This window comes from Triturus cristatus, chromosome 2_2, assembly GCF_964204655.1.
Source record: "Triturus cristatus chromosome 2_2, aTriCri1.1, whole genome shotgun sequence".
NCBI lineage: Eukaryota > Metazoa > Chordata > Amphibia > Caudata > Salamandridae > Triturus > Triturus cristatus.
The window spans coordinates 854724032-854744664 of NC_140582.1; the positions used below are offsets into that span (position 1 = coordinate 854724032).

At 47.0% G+C, this 20633-nt stretch overlaps 1 protein-coding gene across 1 annotated transcript in view; it reads left to right on the forward strand.

The window, feature by feature from the left end:
• Positions 1-20633, forward strand: part of PDS5A (PDS5 cohesin associated factor A) — a 1513477-nt gene that overhangs the window by 250164 nt on the left and 1242680 nt on the right. Inside the window, exon 12 of the mRNA XM_085642237.1 lies at positions 5763-5914. Coding sequence (XP_085498363.1) covers positions 5763-5914 — 152 coding nt within the window. The remainder of the gene's footprint in view (positions 1-5762; positions 5915-20633) is intronic.

Genomic DNA, 20633 nt, shown 5'->3' on the forward strand with positions numbered 1-20633 from the left:
CAAAAAAGTCCGTTTCAGTAAGGATCTACAAGTCATTGATGGGAATGATGTCCTCTTGTATTCCCTTACTCCCAAATTGCAGGTTCTGCATGAGGCCTATACAAGAACTGCTAGACGAACAATGGCTTCAGTCGCAGGGATCCTTCGCGGATCGGATAGTAATCACCCCTCAGATCAGACACGCCCTGTCATGGTGGAAGATCAGGGATCATTTAGCGGAAGGACTAACTTTCGAATCACAGGTCTACAATTTCGTGATGATGACGGATGCTTCTCTTCAGGGTTGGGGAGCGCATCTTCAGGAGCTCGAAATTCAAGGCCACTGGTCAAAGGCCGAAACGCAGCTCCACATCAACTTGCTAGAGCTGAAGGCCATGCTCTTGGGACTCAAGGCTTTTCTACCCAGAATTCGCGGATCTAAGGTTCTGGTGAAAACGGACAGCTCCACGTCTGTTTTACCTGCTAAAACAAGGGGGCACAAGGTCGAAACTTCTGTCAAAGGAAGCACAAGACATTTGGAAATGGCTTCTAGCTCAAAACATCTCGCTTCAGGTGCAACATGTTGCAGGAGTGGACAACATACGAGCAGATATTCTGAGCAGATCTCCCGAAATCTCTCACGAGTGGGAACTACATTGGAAGCCCCTTTCCAGAGTGTTCAAGGCATGGGGCACACCAAAGCTGGACTTATTCGCGGATCGCCACAATTCGAAATGCAAAAACTTTGCAAGCAGGTTCCCGCAGAAAGGATCGTAGGGCAATGCGCTACAGATGTGCTGGACAGGAATGTTTGCGTATGCCTTTCCCCCCTTTCCTCTAATACTGAAAGTCTTAAGGAAAATGAAATCAGAGCCGTGCCATCTGATTCTGATTGCACCAGCGTGGCCGAGACAAGCGTGGTTCTCCGAACTGATCAGCCTCTCAATAACACCCAGGATACAGTTCCCATTAGTGCAGGATCTGATAACGATGAACAACGGACAGACAACTGCATCCAAATTTGAAATCGCTCCGCTGGTCAGCATGGAACCTCACGAGCATGAATTCCACCTGTTAAAGATCCCTCAGGACTGCAGAGACATTCTGTCACGATCCCGGGCAGTCTCCACAAACAAAACATATGCGGCGAAATGGAAAAGGTTCTGTCACTGGTGTGCATCTAACAACTTGCATCTTCTGATCAGATTCTCCCATATCTACTGACATTGGCAAAATCTGGACTCTCTCATATGTCCATAAAAGTACACCTCGCCGCAATTTCAAGGTACACAAGAGTGACTGATCAGCCCTCTCTTTGGTCTCAAAGAGTTATTAAAGAATTCCTCAGAGGGCTCTTCCGAATGTTCCCTCCTGTTCAAAGGCCAGTGGTTCCTTGGAACCTGAATATAGTCCTTACACAGTTAATGAAACCGCCCTTCGAGCCTATCCATAAGGCGGAGTTACAATTTGTCTCATGGAAGACAGCGTTATTGTTAGCGCTCACATCGGCAAGAAGGGTCAGCGAGATTCAGGCGTTCTCGATTGCAGAACCATTCCTACAATTCAGGCAGGACAGAGTGATTCTCAGAACGAATCCCAAATTTATTCCTAAAGTCCCTTCCAGTTTTCACCTGAATGAACCAATAGTTTTGCCTACATTCTTTAAAGACCCGTCAACAGCGGCTGAAAGAGCATTGCACTCTTAAGACATTAAACGATGTCTCAAATTCTATATCGACAAGACCCAGTCATTCAGAAAAACAAATCCGCTTTTCTTAGCCTTTGCTGGTCCCAGGAAAGGGGTGGCACTTTCTAGATTTACTATCTCGAGGTGGATATCGTCAGCAATATCCTTGTGTCATGTCAAGGCTAGTAAACCTTTGCAAACCAAAGTACGTGCGCACTCCACGAGGAAGATGGCAACCTCTGCGGCCCTATTTGCAGGGGTGCCATTGCCAGACATTTGCAGAGCTGCGACATGGAAGAATGCGCACACCTTTACTAGACATTATTGTCTGGATGCAGCGTGGAGAAAGGATGCAGCAGTGGGACAAGCAGTTCTACGGCACCTATTTCATTAAGGTATTTATCATGGATTATAGCGATGTATGTATGTACAGATGTATGTCTATTTACGCAGATTTTTCAAATAATGCAATGTATGTTAACATGCTATCCATAAGAGCAGAGCCTACGTTTGTTGGGGGTTCTAGCCTGGAAATGCAGTTTGGGATAAGTACTGCTTACTATTCTGATATAAGCATGTGAATCTATGAAAGATTCAATACTGGAGAAAGAACTAGTTACTTACCTGTACACTATGGTTCTCCAGTATTATCTTTCATAGATACACATGCGGCCCGCCCACCTCCCCATTTCTCAGGCAGAACCTCATTGTATCTAGTGTTTTTTAGTCTCGTACTCGGGGCTGGAAATCTGAGGCAGGAAGGCTCTGCTGGGGAGGGCGAGGGCAGGGCTAGCAGCCGATTGGCTGAGTCTTGGACCACATAATGATGAGATTTGGTTACCAAATAAGAGGATTCCCTATGGGATTTTGCTATGCAGTTTTCTTATACTGCTGTGGTCATTCTGTTACCGTGAGACTCCCACCATGACGACGGGGAAGATACAAGCATGTGAATCTATGAAAGATAATACTGGAGAACCATAGTGTACAGGTAAGTAACTAGTTCTTTACATGGCTCATAGGTCCACCTTTTGAGCCATTACACAACTGTCCGTTACAGTTTCTTTCATGGGAAGTTGACTTCCTCATTGAGGAGAGTTTGTGAGATACAAGCAGGAACCTTAGACAAACTGTTCTTTCGACTTCATAAAGATACAGTAGTTCTTCACACCAACCCAAAATTCCTTCCCAAAGTGGTTTCTGTTTTTCATATCTACTAGTCAGTTGAGTTACCTGTGTTCTTCCCTCAAACTGATTCGGTAGGAGAAAGCTCTTCATACTCTTGATGTCAGAAGAGCGTTATTGTATTATATTGGAAGGACAAAGGATTTTCGTAAGACAAAACAACTGTTTGTTGCATTTTCTACACCTCACAAAGGCAATTCTATATCTAAATCTGGTATTGCAAGGTGGATTGTTAAATGCATTCAAACCTGCTACGCTAATGCTAAAAGAACTGTATCTGTACCTCCTAGAGCACATTCCACTCGTATAATAGGATCGTCTATGGCCTTTTTAGGTAACCTCCCTATAGCTGACATTTGTAAAGCAGCAACATGGTCCACACCACACACATTTACCAAACATTACTGTGTGGATGTTAACACGTCGACAAGCCAATGTAGGGCAAGCAGTGCTAAAGACACTTTTTCAAACATCTGCAACATCTCCTGGTTGGCCACCGCTTTGGGAGAATACTGCTATATAGTTGATGCAAAGCATGTGTATCTACAGCACTCGTCTCAATCTGATTATGCTACTTACCCAGTAAGCATCTGTTCTTGGCATGTAGAGCTATAGATTCATGTGCGCCCTCCCTGGACACCTGTAGTTGTTGCAGTTTTCATTATTTACATTACATACGCATGGACATCTCTGTTCTACACTCTCTCCATTCTCACCCTTTTACGGGTAAACAATCTAACAATGGAGTTGATGCCCATGCGCACTATCACCAAAAGGAGGAGTCACTTTACCTCATGACTGGGAAAGACCTCTTCAAAGAACAGCTTGCTAACATCCGGACCCAACGCTAGATGGCAGGAAAATGCAAAACATGTGAATCTACAGCTCTACGTGCCAAGAACAGATGCTTACTGGGTAAGTAGCATAATCCTTGTGTGCTGTGCAATGTGATGATTTCCTTTGTCCTTGGCTGGTGATGTTCTGTGGCATCCCAGGCTGCACATACTCCAAACCTGTTTACCTTGGGGGTTTTGGAGGTCTCTAGCCCCTTACATTGTCCTAAAGTGAAACTCCCCCATGTGTTGTGAGCATAGTTGTTGCTTTTGGTAGCAGAGCAACCCTTCAGACTGATTGCACCTGAGCCTTTCCGAGCTCGTCTCTTTATAGACACTTAACAGGAGACTCATAAAATGTGGTCAACAACAATCCTTCAACGATTGGAGAAGTATTTGTCCCCTCAGTCTGTGCTTGATTCACGTGTTGACTCATCGAGACTGTTTACACAAAAAAGAATAACTATAGTCGTACTAAAGTAATGTAAGGGTGAGGAGGTAAGGAGAAGAGTGAGGTGTATGCAGCGTAAAACACGGCTAGATATGTATGACAAGTTGCATGCTTGCTTGTAGCGTTTTGTCTAGTGGGAGATGTAGAGTGGATTAAGTTGCCAGCTGTGTAAAGAGTAGAAATTAAGTTTGCACCTCAATTGAAGTTTTCGCATGTTTCTAGATTAGCAGTGTGTTAAGAATCAAGAAAATTGTGGGACAATGAAAGCATTACAAGAGGTTATAGTATGAGGGGGAATGGTGGCAAGTAAGTAGTCACTTCATTAAAAACCTAATACGGAAGTCAGTAGTGGTAATTGCACAAATAGTACATTGCAGAATTAACCTGTATTGAAGAAACTTACATTTTTGTGTTTTCATATTGCTTTTCATCTGCTGTTTGTCTTCTTTATACATCTAATAGCACTTCTGCACCTTCTATTAGTAACAACTGACTGCCAACCCCATAACTGTTTGGTCAAAATATATACACCAACTCACTCTTTTTAGTTCTTGCTTGTAGACTGCTTCCTGAAGACCTGTTTTGAACTCCTATACAAATACTTACAGTGAGCTTTGGGTCAGCCCATTACTTAACATTTTTCTTGTCAGTCTGCTATGCTTGCTTGTTATTTGATGGCTTTCCTTCATGTTTGTCTCTTCCCTGGAGCATAGCATCGTTACATTCCTATTGATTGGATGACTTGTATCCTTTCACTGGTACAATCAAGGAACTATTTATTTCTTTTCTTTTAACACTCTATGGGGTTCATGTGTTTTTTTGCTTTCCCCTTTGTGTACTGCTTCCCCATCAAGTCACCCCCGCCACAAGCTTGCCCGTATTTTATTTTCAAACCTCACACCTCCTCTACTCCCCAGCCCTCACCTCCCTTTTTTGCCATTTTGCATTGGTAAACATGTATGTTTTTTGCTAACAAGAACAGTATTGGCAAAAACTACTGGCAAAGCTAATACATCTGGTAACACCATTGGGAGGCAAGACTTCTTGCCTCTGCTAATGCTTGTTTGAAACAAAGTGAACTGGTAAGGACACATAAGGGGCATGTAGTACCACATATCACCCCAGAACACCTCTGCATTACTCACACAAAGCTCTGTATTAAAACATTTGTAAAAGTAGCTTCTGTTCCTGCCTCTAGTTCACCGGGATACACTTTTGTTATGAGAGAGTCTACAGACTTAAAAATGGGAAAGTCAACTAATGGTATGTTTCTAATTTTGCAGCATATTGTCTATTAGGTTTCACTGCCAAACCTACCAAATAGGTCAGATAGTTGTAAAGGCTAAACTGTTGGATAGATCAGAAAAATAATCTGAATGTAATGCTGAGTCCGGTGACATTACTACTTTATAGTCAGTGTCCTTAAATTATCAGATCTTAAATATGACATGGGAATAAAGCATATGGCTTTAGAAGGCTCGTGAAGGTGCAGAAAGCTTTTCTTTCTGTTTTTAAACACATTACTTCCTAAGCTAATGTTGCACTCTAAGTGTTTGAAGGGAATAATTTGATACTACAACTATTTTAAAATGTAATTTAATTTTGCTTTTCTATTTTATGTCTTAAGTGGCGGGTCCGTAAAGAAGCTATGATGGGTCTTGCCCAGTTGTATAAGAAGTACTGCCTGCACGCTGAGGCGGGAAAGGATGCTGGTGAGAAAGTGAGCTGGATAAAGGATAAACTGTTACACATATACTACCAAAACAGCATAGATGACAAGTAAGCCAGAATACTTAAATGTTCAGTTTTTTTCCCTAGAGATTGTCATAGGTTCTTTATATTTTTTTTAATACTCACTGGGAACATAGATTTAACATGTGGAAACTTGTACTTATGAGGGATCACACTACTCGTCATGTAATTTAATCTAGTGTAAGTAATTTGTAGAGAGTACGTTAAAATGAGTACAACATGGAATGTGGTCTGGCCACCCAAAATGGTGGTTGCAGATTGTTAATCCTGCAGAAAATCCTCCTTCATTACAGTAGTAATTTATTTCTGCAGAGGGTACATAAGCCCCCAAGCACCCCTCTCTATCTACCCCACCCCCAAAAAAACCTGTCTGGCGGCAGAGGCATTCTGAGCTGGGAGAGAGATCCTCCCAGTTGTGGCCCAGATGTGGGCCACGGTGTTGAGTGGCACTCTTGTCCTCTCACTTGTGGATGGTCTGTAGCTACGGTGCAAATCTTGGCACACTTTAAATCCGCTACTGCAGAGTTCCCTGGGTGGCTGCTGGATAATGCATGCCAATTGAGGGTGGTGACACAGTTGTCCATAATCAAATGAAGTATACAGCCCGAAATACCTTAAGGTGTCCAGACACTAAACCCCCAAACAACCCAGTTTAGGGAAGGAATTCCAGAGTAACAGTGGTGTGTTTAACAAGAGAAGAGCCACGTTTTAAGGTTTTCCTTAAACCGAAGGTGATTATCTAGTTCTGAGATGTATCGGGGAAGTTTATGCAAACTTTAGCTGTGGCATAGACAAAAGTCCTGCCTCCCCATTTTGCCCTACAGAATCTAGGTACTGTCAACAGGTTGCTCTGTACCGAGCGCTGGATCCTCTTAGGTAGGTAACAGTTAAACTTAAAGCTAAAAATGTGAGAATCCTCGTTGCCTATAACTGTGCACAGATCAATATGAGGGAGAGAGAAGCAGATATTTATTCAGCTTCCAATGTCGATAGGCTCATAATCATAGGGGAATGAATCACAAGTGTCAAAGAACCAAACTCCCTCCGAAGTTGTATCGAAGACCCTCAACCACACTTTCACAGTACGTGGTATATATTTTTGCTGCTCATGTGGCTGGTGTCAACATCAGGTCTTAATCACTTGAGTGTTCGGTTCTCCAAGTGACTAACCAACCTTCACCAGAAGGGACACTGTCTAGATGGTTTGCGGTTGTGAAGCGTGACTAGTGATCAAGAAGATCTCCTATCCTATGAAGAGAAGCTTTAATAGGTCAGGATAGGGACATGATTTAAAGAAAAGGCGATGCGTAAGTGGATTGGTGATTGGTCTACTGAACCTTGTGGTGGTTGACATGTTTTGGCCTAAGGGTTGCTCACATGAGTTAGGTGGGCTTCTTCAGGACTGTGATGTGGAAGGTGGTCTTCAATATTCAGATCACCTTCGTTTCAGAGAGGGTGAGTACATTCACTTGTGCTTCTTTGTGGTGAGCACACTGCCTCACGGCTAATGTTGTCATAGGTGCAGGCTTTATCTATGACTTAACAGGGAAAAGGGCAGAAGGAAAAACACAATAGAGTACATAACATGGTGATTTACACTGTTTTTAGGGTTCTTCCAGATAGGTTCCAGATGATGGCACACATTTGCATACTGTGTAAATATTAACTTATGTGTAACATTTATTAGAGTGAGCGCAGAAACGTGAGCAGATACATCCAGGGGTGAGTCTTTACAGGAGTATTCATCTTGACCAAAAGGTCAAAGGGGAGTCTACATAAGCATGGACCTTAACTAGGGACGATAGGTCACTGTTCTGGTTGTAAATGACGATGCCGTGTGTTAGTAGTTCTCATTAATAAGTTTCAACTGCGCAAGTTTTTCCAATAAATGTGGGGAATATTTCAACAGAAACAGCTTTCAAAGTGGCTTTAGATGTAATTTATTAAAGTGCTGCAGCTCTTGTAAAATGCGGATAAGTCGGACGTTGTGGTAGTCATAGCATCGTCTATGTCCCTGTGTCTGTAAATAGTGTTGTGTGTTATTCTTGGAGAGATGCTGCCCTCTTATGATGAAAAGGATATATATTGATCCTTTAAAATGTTAAGAATTTAAAAGTAACATTTGTCGTCCGTTAATGCATTCTACGGGTGTTTTCAAGAAATGTGTATTCTTAAGGAATGCCTATTAGGGCCCCATTTCGTGTTCTACAGATATATCCTTTAAGATTGTAGCCCTCTTGTGTTAGTGAAATTACCTTTTAAATCGGGCATCAGTTCTCCTAAGGATGCAGGAGAAACTGAGTACTGCGGAGAGCTTAAATGAAAAGGAGCCATCAATAACGACTTAAATTCCTAGTGGGGGGGAAGAGTTCCGTTGTAAAGGGGCCAGAAACTTTACCTTCATTATGGACAGTCGTTGTTGCGGTTCCTCCCAATCCGGAATGGTGAAAGGGAGGGGGGACATCATGTCCCTATCCTGACCTATTAAAGCTGCTCTACATAGGATAGCAGATGTTCTATATAACCAGTCACGCTTCACAACTGCTAACTATCTAGACAGTCTCCCTCCTGGTGGAGGTTGGTTAGTCCCTTGAAGAACCGAACCCTCAAGTGATTACGGCCCGATGTTGACACTGCCCACTTGACCACACGAGCGGAAACAATATATACAGAGCACTGTGAAAGTGTGGCTGAGGGTCTCTGTCACAACTTCTAAGAGACTATAGTTCTTTGACATGAGTGATTCATTCCCCTATGGTTATATCCCTATAACTGTGGCCTATAGCACTGGTCCCTCACCACCACAGACTCCTCATTTGGCTTGGAGGCCTCATCGAAGAAATCCAGATTTTTCATTTTCTGACTCCATGTCCACTTCATACACTGCAGCTTCACAACTGTGTTCTCATTCGATATTTTCGCCAATGGATAACATAACCTCTTTACAAGATGTCCTAGCTACAAGAGCCTTCAAATGCAGTGTTTCTCTTTGTAGGAAGCTTGCTCTGTGTATACTATATCAAAATGAGGTATACTGTGCACAGAGGGTAGTGGGAATGCATTTGTTGTACACACTCATACAAGGCAGGAACACTCGCTCAATTACAAACTCCTGGCCAATGTTTACAAAAATATGACTTTATTTTTTATTTTAGGAACCAGTGAAACTTGGTTACAGGTCAGTAAACATTTCAGAAATACAATACTTGCAAGGATGTGTGTAAGCATTAAAAATACTTTACAGGTGCACTAAATACTTTTCAATATCAGAGATACTTTGTATTATTCTCAGAATCAACACTTAGTACAATACAGAGAAGCCAATGCAATCTTATGGGAGTTAAGACTTGTAAGTAGTTTTCAGGTAAGTACTCAACTCACAATTTCAGTCTTCGTGGAGTTTGACTAACACAGGGCAAGGGGCAGACCAAAAAGGTACTGAACCACCAGGGTCACTGGGCTGGCTGGGTGCAGAGGTCACTGGACCCAATGTTAGCTTATGGGTGCTTGGAGCACCTCCTAGAGGCACCATTTGTAGGTAAGTGCCCGCAGGTCAGGGACAAATGCCCTTGGGGAGTTGTCAGCACTGTAGGGGCCACCAAGTAGCACCAAAGCTGCAGCACTGGTGCAGGGTGCAAAGGGGGCGCTGGGTGCACTATGAAAATAGGTTGGAGAAAACGGCAGCAGACTTGGACCAGAAGACTGGTTGAAGAAATCCAATAACTGGAGAAGTGAGTTGGATAGTGGGGGAACAGTCAGCGACTCCAAGGCCTGGGGGATGCGGGTGCTGGGGTGTCTTTAAGCATTTAGTTTCTCTCACCGGATCTGGTTGGGGGGGCCACACTTCAGGGTGAGGCTGCAGGCGTCGTGGGGGGAGTCCAGGAAAGGTTGTCCAACAGTGGATGGGAGGTGAGGATCGCTGAGACGTCACTGGATTGTTAGGGCACCTTTACTCTGTCCTAGGGCGATGGGTGCAGAGTGGTGCAAGTGTCCTGTATCCGATGTTCTTGGGTTTGCTTCTTTCTGGACAAATCTGTTGTCCACGGTAGAAAAGAGTCTTTGTCAAAGGCAGCTCAGGTCTTTGGGGTTCTTGGAGGCTGCGGGACATGCAGTTGATGCAAGCAGGGTCCTTGAAGCAGGAGACAGGCCGGTAGGGTTGGAACCAAGTCAGGTGTCGTTTACTCCTTTGCTGCTGCAATGCTCTTCAGTCTTTTTTCTTAGGTCTTCGAATCAGAGGAACAAGTTTCAGGAGAGCCCTTAAATACTACATTTAAGGGAGTTACTGAGGTCAGGGGGGAGGGGCAGTAGCCAATTGCTACTGCCCCCTGTCCCCTAGGGTGACTATACCCTTTGGGTGCCCCCTCCCTTTTAGGAGAGGGGTACATCCCTATTCCTGTTAGGCCTTATTCCTCAAACCAAGATGGAGAATTCTAAGGAGAGGGGTTCACCTCAGCTCCTGGCCACCCTAGAGGTGTGCCAGGCTGAGGTGGACACTCATACTCTGCGTACTAATTTTCCCGCCTGTCCTGTGGCCAAAATGTGGGGCTGGGATGGGGGCGGGCATCTCCACTAGTTGAAATTAGCCAAACCAGCATACTACAAGGCGAGAGCCTTTGAGACTCACCGCCTAGTGCTGTAGTTCCAGCAAGGTTGAGGTGAGAGAAGCACCTCCACCCAGAGCAGACTTTGTTGTTGACCCCAGAGAGCACAAAGGCTCTCAACCCATGAGGTCAGAAACCTGTCTGGTGGTGGCAATAGGCAGGGACTGGTCAGTCAATACACTAGAAGCTGGTCGTTTTTCAGTGGGCATCTCTAAGATACCCTTCAAATGCATTTTATAATAAATCCATCACTCGCAACTGTGTGGGTTTATTATGCTGAGAAGTTTGATACCAAGCTTCAGTCTTCAGTGAAGCCATCATGGAGCTGTGGAGTTCGTGTTGACAAATTTCCAGCCCATGTATTAAGAATGGCTTCACTGCACTTAGTGTCCAAGAACGGACTCGGACACTGTAGGGCCATATTGCTCATGCAGCTATGCCCTCACATGGTATAGTGCACCCTGCCTTAGGGCTGTAAGGTTTGCCAGAGGGGAGACTTACCTATGTCATAGGCATTGGTGTGTAAGCATGACACTCATGGAAGGTGTTCCATGTTGATTTTATTTTTAGTTTAGCTACACCACAACACACAGCCTGCAATGGCAGCGTCTGTGTTTGGTGTGGGGTCCTTTGGGGTGGAAACATACATGCTGCACCCCTAAAGGACCCTCTCTGGGCGCAAGGTCCTTGGTACCAGTGGTACTTTTTACAAGGGACTTATATGTGGGCCAGAGGGGTGCCAATTGTGGTAGCAATGGCACAGTTTTTGGAAAGACAAAGGACCTGGGAACCTGATTGGCAGGGAGCCAGGGCACACTTAGTCAAAGTGCAACTGATATCAAGCAAAACGTTAATGGGCGACCATGCAAAAAGGGACACTCAAGTCCAATCCTGGGTTGCTCTCTGTAATTATGGCTACTCTGCAGCCCAGATTGCTAGCTTGTGCTCTCGTAATAATTTTAACGGGGTTTAAGAAAATGGCAAAGGAAATATTTCTCATCTACATTACAACCAGTGTTGCTGAAAAAGTACAGATCTTCAGAGCAACATTCTCCCCCCATATCCCTCTCCCCCCCCCCCCCCCCCCCGATTTCTTCACTGTATTGGATATTCAAAAGCAACATGACTGCACCAGAGACCTCTACTCTTCTGGACAATAAGAGCAAGAGGTTTGCACTGATGATAGCAAAAGGAGTGGCAGGAGGAAACAGCCCAGCTAGTGTCTTTCATGTCCTGGGGAGAATCAGCTGTTCCTTGCAGGAGTCTATTCAGTGCTTTGAGAATGACTTACTCAAAGATGGGAGATAACACTTCCCTTAAGTGATTCATGGAGGCCTACTAGTCTTGAATCAGATAATCCGTACTTACATTAATTTAGCTTTGAACTAATGCTGCCATGGCATATTCTTAAGATGATATTCCTTGCCAAAACTTTCATCCTTCAATCAAAGTGGTTCTGTTTGGGCCACATGCAGATAAAAAGGTGGTAATAGGTAAATCAGAAAAGTTAGATCTTAAAAGCCGTAGGACTAGCGGAAACTGGAAGTTCTACTAGTCCAAATACAGGCAAAGGGATAGAAGATTGCATTACAGGCAGAGGATTCCAACCCCTCAGTGGGCTTAAAGAGATCAAACACATCAGTTGTGGCAACATCAGCTACCTACTTCCTATTAAGGGAGATGACAAAGCAGCAGAGCTTTTAAGCAGGGCAGCTCATTTGGGAATACCATTCTAGTTCAAAACAATTGCTTTTCAACGTCTTACCTTACGTATATGTTAAATATCTACTAAGAGAGTGGAAAGCATAACTATCAACAAATAGATGCATGGAATTATGAATAATAGTTATGCTCAGTTTGAAGACCACTCCACTAACAACTAGACCCACATTTTGATTGAAATAACTGGCAAGAAGGCATAGATATCGTCCCTCCTATATAGAAGGGATAACTGATTTGTTCGAGGCATATGAGCTGCAGATCACGCACTTAGGATAAGATCGCCATCTGGTGTTGGGCTCGGATGATTGCAGGTTGTTGTTGACTTCGGAAGAAGCCTTTTGGTCACGAGATAGGTGACTCCTCCTCTGGACAACAGTGCGCATGGGCATCCACTCCATCGTCAGATTGTTTTTTTCCGCCATTGGGTTCGGATGAACTTTTTTCCGCTCCAGCTGAAAACTTCTAACAATCAAACAACTTTCGATTTACAACTCGACGTCGAAATCCACTCGGACCGGTTCCGGACGCGGCTCATGGAAAGGACACCATTTAAAAAATGCCCCCAATGTGGAGCAAAGTTCCCCCACAGTGACCACCACGAGGTCTGTAACCTGTGCCTCTCGCCGGAACACAACGAATCCAGCTGTCCAGCCTGCGCCGCATTCCGTTCGAAGAAAACCATCCGGGACCGAAGAGCTCGACGCCATGTCATGGCCAGACCGGCTCCAGAACCAGACGACATCTTTGCCCAGGATGTCCCTGAAGACGACTCCGAAGACCTCCAAATCGCATCCGAGGCGGACGATTCTGATGACCTCATCACTTAGGGGCAGCGTGTGTGTACCAGTGCCCCTACCCCAACCCCACCAAAAAAGACATTGGTCAAGAGTCTGCCAGCTGGCCCCAGTCGCGACCGAAAATCATCTTCAGAAGCCCCGCCCTCGGGCCCGGCTCCGAAGAAATATAAGCCTGCAGGTGGATCGGGCTCGAGCAAACCTCATATTATTGTGCCCACAATACCTTCGGCACAGAAGACTCCCCTGTCGGCACCGAAGCAGGCTCCGAGGCCGAAATCTCCATCGGCACCAAAACGTTCTTCGGCACCTAAATCTCCGCCGGCACCGAAAAGTTATTCGGCACCAAAACCATCCTCGGTACCAAAAAAAGTCCACAGACTCTACCGATCACCCAAAACACAGATCGGAACCGAAAAAGTCGGCGCCAAAGCCACTTTCGGACAATGAGGAACTTTTTCGCCCAGATCCCACGCAAAAAAAGGATTTATATCAATCCAAAAACCGGACATGTCACAGCTGTGCCATACAAGAAAAGGAAGCTGGACACACCTCCTCCTGCTCCCATAAAGAAGAAGGACTTTGCCACCTCACCCATTCGTCCTTCATCTCCTATATTACCTCTCATCCCACCCCCCTGCCCCCACCTCCTTCCCCTCTACCATCTCCTTCACATACACCACCTCCACAGGATGATGATGATGATTTAGGGGGAGGAGGAGACCCGGATGACCTTAATGATCCTACTGATCCTAATGATCCTTTTACACTCCCGGACACGGCACCCTTAGATGACTGGGCTTACCCATTACCTGACATTCCTGATCCCACTACATACCCCTCCAAACCCTTCCCTCCTGATGACCATTTAGGGTTTGGACAGCTCATAAACAGGGCGGCACTGTTCCACGGCGTCACCATGCACACAGACATACCTGAAGAGGACTTTCTCCTCGACACATTTGAGCAGTCGCAAAAATCTGTTCAAATTTTGACCATGATTAAGGGAGTGATAAAGCACGCCACTGAGGTTTTTAAGGACCCTGTTAGAGCTAGGGTTCTTAACCCCCGAATAGGAAAAAATATATAGACCAGCCCCACAGGATCCCGCGTACATTAAAGCGCAGCTCCCTCTAGACTCTTTAGTCGTGTAAAATGCAAGGAAGCGGGCTAACTCCCAAACAGGAGAGACACCGCCCCCAGACAAAGAGTCTAAGCTCATGGAGGCCACGCATGGCTACGTATTTCCGGCTTTAAGCCGGAAGTACAAACAACCATTCTTGCTCAACCCTTTAATCAGGAGCAACTATTTGGACCCGCAGTCAACACTGCACTAGAAAAGATGAAGAAAGATAACGAGACTGCCAAATCAATGGGAGCATTACAGTCTCCACAACCCCGAGGCTCCTTTCGACGCTCCTTTTATAGGGGAGCCTCCAAAAATGTGGGAACAGATGCCTCTTCCACTTTCAAAACCTCCGGACAAACATCCCCTAGCAGAGGATATTTTAGAGGATGTCATAGGGGAAACAATACCAAGGGCCGCGGACGGGGCAACACCAACACCCGCACCTCTCCAGCCACTAAACAGTGACTTGCCTCCACTTCCCCCAGACCATTCCAATCCGGTCGGGGGAAGACTCCAACCGTTCCTACCTGTCTGAAATTCCATCACAACAGACAAGTGGGTAAGACAAATTATCCAGTTTGGCTACTGCCTCGAACTCACAAACACCCCCCCCAAACATACCACCCAAACACCGTCCAATGTCACCACACCATCTCACGCTCCTCAAACCGGAAATTCGGTCCTTGCTTCAAAAACACGCAATAGAACCAGTTCCACTCCAACATCAGGGTACAGGAGTATATTCTCTATACTTCCTCATTCCCAAAAAGGACTAGACTTTAAGACCCATACTCTACCTCAGACTACTAAACCAATACATACAATCAGATCACTTCCATATGATCACTCCCCAACAAGTCCTCCCACTACTTCAACAAGGCGACTTCCTTGCCACATTAGACCTCAAGGACGCATACTTTCACATCCCTATGCATCCCGCTCACAAGAAGTATCTATGATTTGTGGTAGACGGGCAGCACTATCAGTTTACAGTTCTCCCATTCGGAGTAACAACCGCACCCAGGGTATTCACCAAATGCTTAGTAGTTGTGGCAGCGCATCTCAGGAGACAACAAATCCATGTCTTCCCCTATCTCGACGATTGGCTCATAAAAGCCAATACTCTCGACAAATGCTTTCACCGCACTCACCGCACTATTCAAACCCTACACGACTTGGGATTTACCATCAACTATCCCAAATCTCGACTGCAACCCTCCCACATACATCAATATGTGGGAGCCACCATAGATACATCCAAGGCCATAGCTTATCCCAGGACAGCCAGGATAGCCAACATACAAAATCTCATCTCAAAATTTCAAACTCAACACTCTCTTCCAGCAAGAGTGTTTATGCAACTGTTAGGCATGATGGCGTCATGCATCTCCATCGTACCCCGCGCACGACTTCAAATGCGTCCCTTGCAAGAATGTCTAGCACAACAGTGGAACCAGTCTCACGGACAACTTACCGATCTGGTGTTGGTGGACAGTCGCTCACTTCGTTCACTAAAATGGTGGAACACCATCAACCTGTCCAAAGGGCGGCCGTTCTTAGAGCCTCTTCCACAAGTAGTGCTGACTACCGACGCATCTCTCATGGGGTGGGGAGCCCACCTCCTTCAACACACCACTCAGGGCAGATGGACCACTCAACAAAAACTGCTCCATATCAAACACCTAGAACTTCTAGCGGTGTTCCTAGCACTGAAATCCTTTCAAGTACATCTAAAGAACAAAACTGTCCTCATCCGCACAGACAACATGACGACAATGTATTACATACAGAAACAGGGGGGGACACATTCTCTCCAACTGTCCCAACTTGCACAACAAATCTGGAGATGGGCAATTCCCCAAAACATCTACCTGATAGCGCAACACCTTCCAGAGGTTCACAACCAGGTCGCCGATCTCCTAAGTCGCCAGACACAGCAAATCCACGAATGGGAATTACACTCCAAAGTCCTATTCCCATTCTTCCAGAAATGGGGTTAACCAGACATAGACCTGTTCGCCACTCACAAAAACACAAAATGCCCAACCTTCGCCGCCAGGTTTCCACACCCACAGTCGAAGGGCAATGCAATATGGATGAACTGGTCAGGCAGATTTGCATATGCTTTTCCGCCTCTCCCACTCATTCCATTTGTGGTACGCAAGCTGAAACAACAGTCGCTAAAACTGATCCTAGTAGCTCCCACTTGGGCACGTCAACCCTGGTTCACCACACTTCTGGAACTATCGCTAGTCCCACATCAAAAGTTGCGCCTCTCCCCGGCTCTATTAACCCAGAACCATGGAGAAATCAGACACCCAGATCCTCAGACACTGAACTTGGCAATCTGGCTCTTGAAGTCTTAGAGTTCGGTTACCTCAACCTCCCACCGGACTGTATGAATATCATAAAAGAAGCTAGAAGACCTAATACTAGAGGGTGTTATGCGGCAAAATGGAAACGATTTGACATTTACTGCGCTAACAATGACATACGTCCACTGGATGCTTCCGTCCAAAACATTATGTTCGAGGCATATGAGCTGCAGATTGTACACTTAGCATAGATCGCCATCTGGTGTTGGGCCCGGATGTTTGCAGTTTGTTTTTCTTCTTGGACAGTCTTTGGAAGTCACGAGTTCGGTGACTCCTCCTTCGGTCCGTACTGCGCATGGGCTTCGGCTCCATCCTCAGATTGTTTTTTTCCGCCATCGGGCTCGGATGTGATACTTCGTGCTCCGGCTTCGAACTTCTACGGTTCCAGCCTCGACGGAAAATCCTCGTTTCTTCGAGTTTCTTCATCATCATCTTCATCTCTCAAAGCGGCACTTTTCTCCATCCCGTACATCGGCACCGGCCTTCGGGCCCTCCTCGACTCCGGTCCCGGCCGATGGAAAGGACTCCGTTCAAAAAGTGCCCAAAATGTGGGTCTAAATTTCCCCACACCGACCTCCATCAGGTGTGTAAGTTTTTGCCTCTCTCCAGAACACGAGGCCAGAGACTGCCCCGCCTGTAAGTCTTTTCGATCAAAGAAGACCATACGGGATCGAAGAGCTCGACGCACCATGGCGCACTCATCGTCCGCAGCTCCACCGGACATCTTCGGAGACGGCGCCGAAGCTTCGGGGCAACTACACACCGAGCAGGAGGACGACGTCGTCAGCGCTTCCGAGGCCGACGACTCCGACGTGGAGGACATCACACCGGCGCAGCGGGTCGTGAGTACTGTACCCCCTCCCACCCCCGCGCCCAAAACCAAAGAGACTCAGGTTACACCCTCGCCGGCAGGCCTGGGTAAAACCAAGCACAAAGCTTCTATCACCCCACCTTCGGGCCCGGTGTCGAAGCCTCAAAAGTCTCACGGCAGCTCGGGCTCGAGCCAGCCGACGCCTGGTGCCGAAAAACAGCACCCGGCACCGAAAAAAGTAATACCCAGCTCGACTCCGAAGCCACCGGCGCCGAAGCCTGGACTCTCGGTGCCGACCAAACACAAATCTGTCGGCACCGACGCTCCGGCGCCGAAAACTCCTTCGACGCCGAAAAAACCGGAGGCCCCAAAAAAGCATGGCGCACAGAAACCATCGAAGCCCTCGGCTCCGAAATCATCGGCGCCAGCGGACGATTCGGCGCCACTGGCTCTGTTTACACCAGACCCTTTGCAAAAGACTCTATCTAAAGATCCAAAGACTGGGCTATTGACTTTAACTATCAAGAAAAGACGCCTTGACACTCCGGCTCCTCCTCCACCACCCAAACGGAAGGACTCTGCTACTTCTCCCCTCAGAGTGCCCTCCCCACTACCTCCTCCTCTGCCTCCTCCACCTCCTCCACCCCCTCCCCCTCCCAGGTCTCCGCCACCCTTACCTCATTATTCCCCGACCCCGTCCCCAGATCCGGATGACGGGGACCCGGATTATGACCCGGCGGACGCCCCAATGGACCCCACTCCACCGGGGACCCCAGACCCATGGGAAGACTACCACAACCCTGATATACCTGATATGCCTCAGGACGACCTATACCCATCCAGGCCGTCTCCTCCAGAGGACTCCTTAGGGTTTCACCACTTAGTGCAGAGAGCAGCACACTACCATGGGGTGGACATGCACAGCGAACCAGTGGAAGACGACTTCCTACTGGACACATTTGACAGTCAGGACAAATCCACGTCTATTTTGCCCATGCTTAAGGGTGTCACCAAGCATGCTGCAGAGGTGTTCAAAGACCCCGTCAGGGTCAGGGTACTAAACCCCAGAATAGAGAAAAAGTACAAGGCGGCACCCACAGACCCTGCATACATAAAGGGCCCTGCTCCCTTAGATTCCCTAGTTGTCTCCACAGCTAGAAAGCGGGCTAACTCCCAGTCCTCAGGAGAAGCCCCACCGCCAGACAAGGAATCAAAACTTCTAGACGCGTCTGGCAAACGCACCGCCTCCCAAGCTGCAAACATGTGGCGCATTGCAAATACACAAGCGCTACTTGCGCGCTATGACAGAGCACACTACGACGAACTTGAGGCTCTTATGCAGCCCCTTCCCGAAAAACACAAGCGCAAGGCTCATGACCTCATACAGGAGGGTAAACTAATTACAAACACCTTCATTAAGTGTGCCCTCGATGCAGCCGACACTGCTTCTAGAGCCATAAATACCAGTGTCCTGCTTCGTCGCCATGCCTGGCTCAGGATCTCAGGGTTTAAGCCTGAAGTCCAGGCGTCCATACTCAATCACCCTTTTGACCAACAAACTCTCTTTGGGCCAAAGGTAGACTAAGCGTTGGAAAAGATGAAAAAGGACACAGACACAGCAAAGTCTATGGGGGCACTCCAAACACAAGCCTCTAAACGTTCCTTTCGACGCTCGTCCTTTCGTGGCACAGGCAGAGGCTTCTCCACCGACAACGCCTCTACCTCCTACAAGTCCCCTCCTCAAAATAACTTTTCAAAGGGCAACCAAAGGGGTGGTTACAGAGGCAACAACAATAAGGGCAGGGGCAAAACTAACACCACCCGTTCTGCCACCCCGCCCGCACAATGACTCCCCTCCGCTCCCCCCAGACCATCCCACTCCGGTCGGGGGCAGACTACAAAACTTTATACACGCATGGGAGTCCATAACATCGGACAAATGGGTGACCCAAATCATTCGGTCAGGGTACTGTCTCGAGCTAACATCTACCCCACCCAATATCCCACCAAGGCACCGTCCAATGTCTCAAGAACATTCCACACTACTCAAACAGGAGGTACTCTCCCTCCTCCCAAAACACGCTATAGAGCAGGTCCCCGTCAATCAACAAAATCTAGGGGTCTACTCCCTATATTTCTTAATACCAAAGAAAGACGGGACCCTCAGGCCCATTCTGGACCTCCGACCTCTAAATGCTTACATACATTCAGACCATTTCCACATGGTCACCCTACAACAAGTCCTCCCGCTCCTCTGTCAGGGAGACTTTCTCACTACCTTGGATCTGAAAGACGCATACTTTCACATTCCAATACACCCTTCTCACAGGAAATACCTCAGGTTCGTAGTGGACGGGCAGCATTACCAATTCACGGTTCTCCCCTTCGGGGTCACCACCGCACCACGGGTGTTTACCAAATGCCTAGCGGTAGTAGCAGCACACCTCAGACGTCAACATATTCACGTCTTCCCTTACTTAGACGACTGGCTGATAAAAGCCGCGTCCTACCACCAATGTGTGCAGCATACAAACAGCACCATCCAACTGCTCCACCAGCTAGGCTTCACGGTGAACTACCAAAAGTCCCACCTCATACCATCTCACACAAAGCAATATCTCGGGGCCACTATAGACACCTCCAAGGGTATTGCCTATCCAAACTCAGCCAGAATCACAAGCATTCAAGCCTTACGCAAAGCATTCCTTCCTCAACACTCTCTTCCAGCACGAGTGTTTATGAAGCTCATAGGAATGATGGCGTCTTGCATTTTCATAGTGCCACACGCAAGACTCCACATGCGTCCACTTCAAGAGTGCCTAGCACAACAGTGGAACCAGGCCCAGGGTCAGCTGACTGATCTGGTGTTGGTGGACGGCCGCACACGTCACTCTCTGCAGTGGTGGAACACCACAAACCTTTCCAAAGGGCGGCCGTTCCTGGACCCGGTTCCTCAGGTGATTCTAACAGCGGACGCATCGCTCTCCGGCTGGGGAGCGCACCTCCTACACCTCACAATGCAAGGTTTATGGACGCCACAGCAAAAATCGCTCCACATCAACCATCTGGAGCTCTTGGCCATCTTTCTAGCCCTAAAATCTTTCCAAAAACAGATTTCGGGCAAAGCAGTCCTCATTCGCACAGACAACATGACTGCAATGTATTATATCCAAAAACATGGGGGGACACACTCTCCCCAGCTCTCCCGCTTAGCCCAGAACATATGGAGATGGGCAATTCCCCAAAACATCTTTCTCCTGGCTCAGCACGTTCCAGGCGTACAAAACACCATGGCAGATCTGCTCAGCAGACAA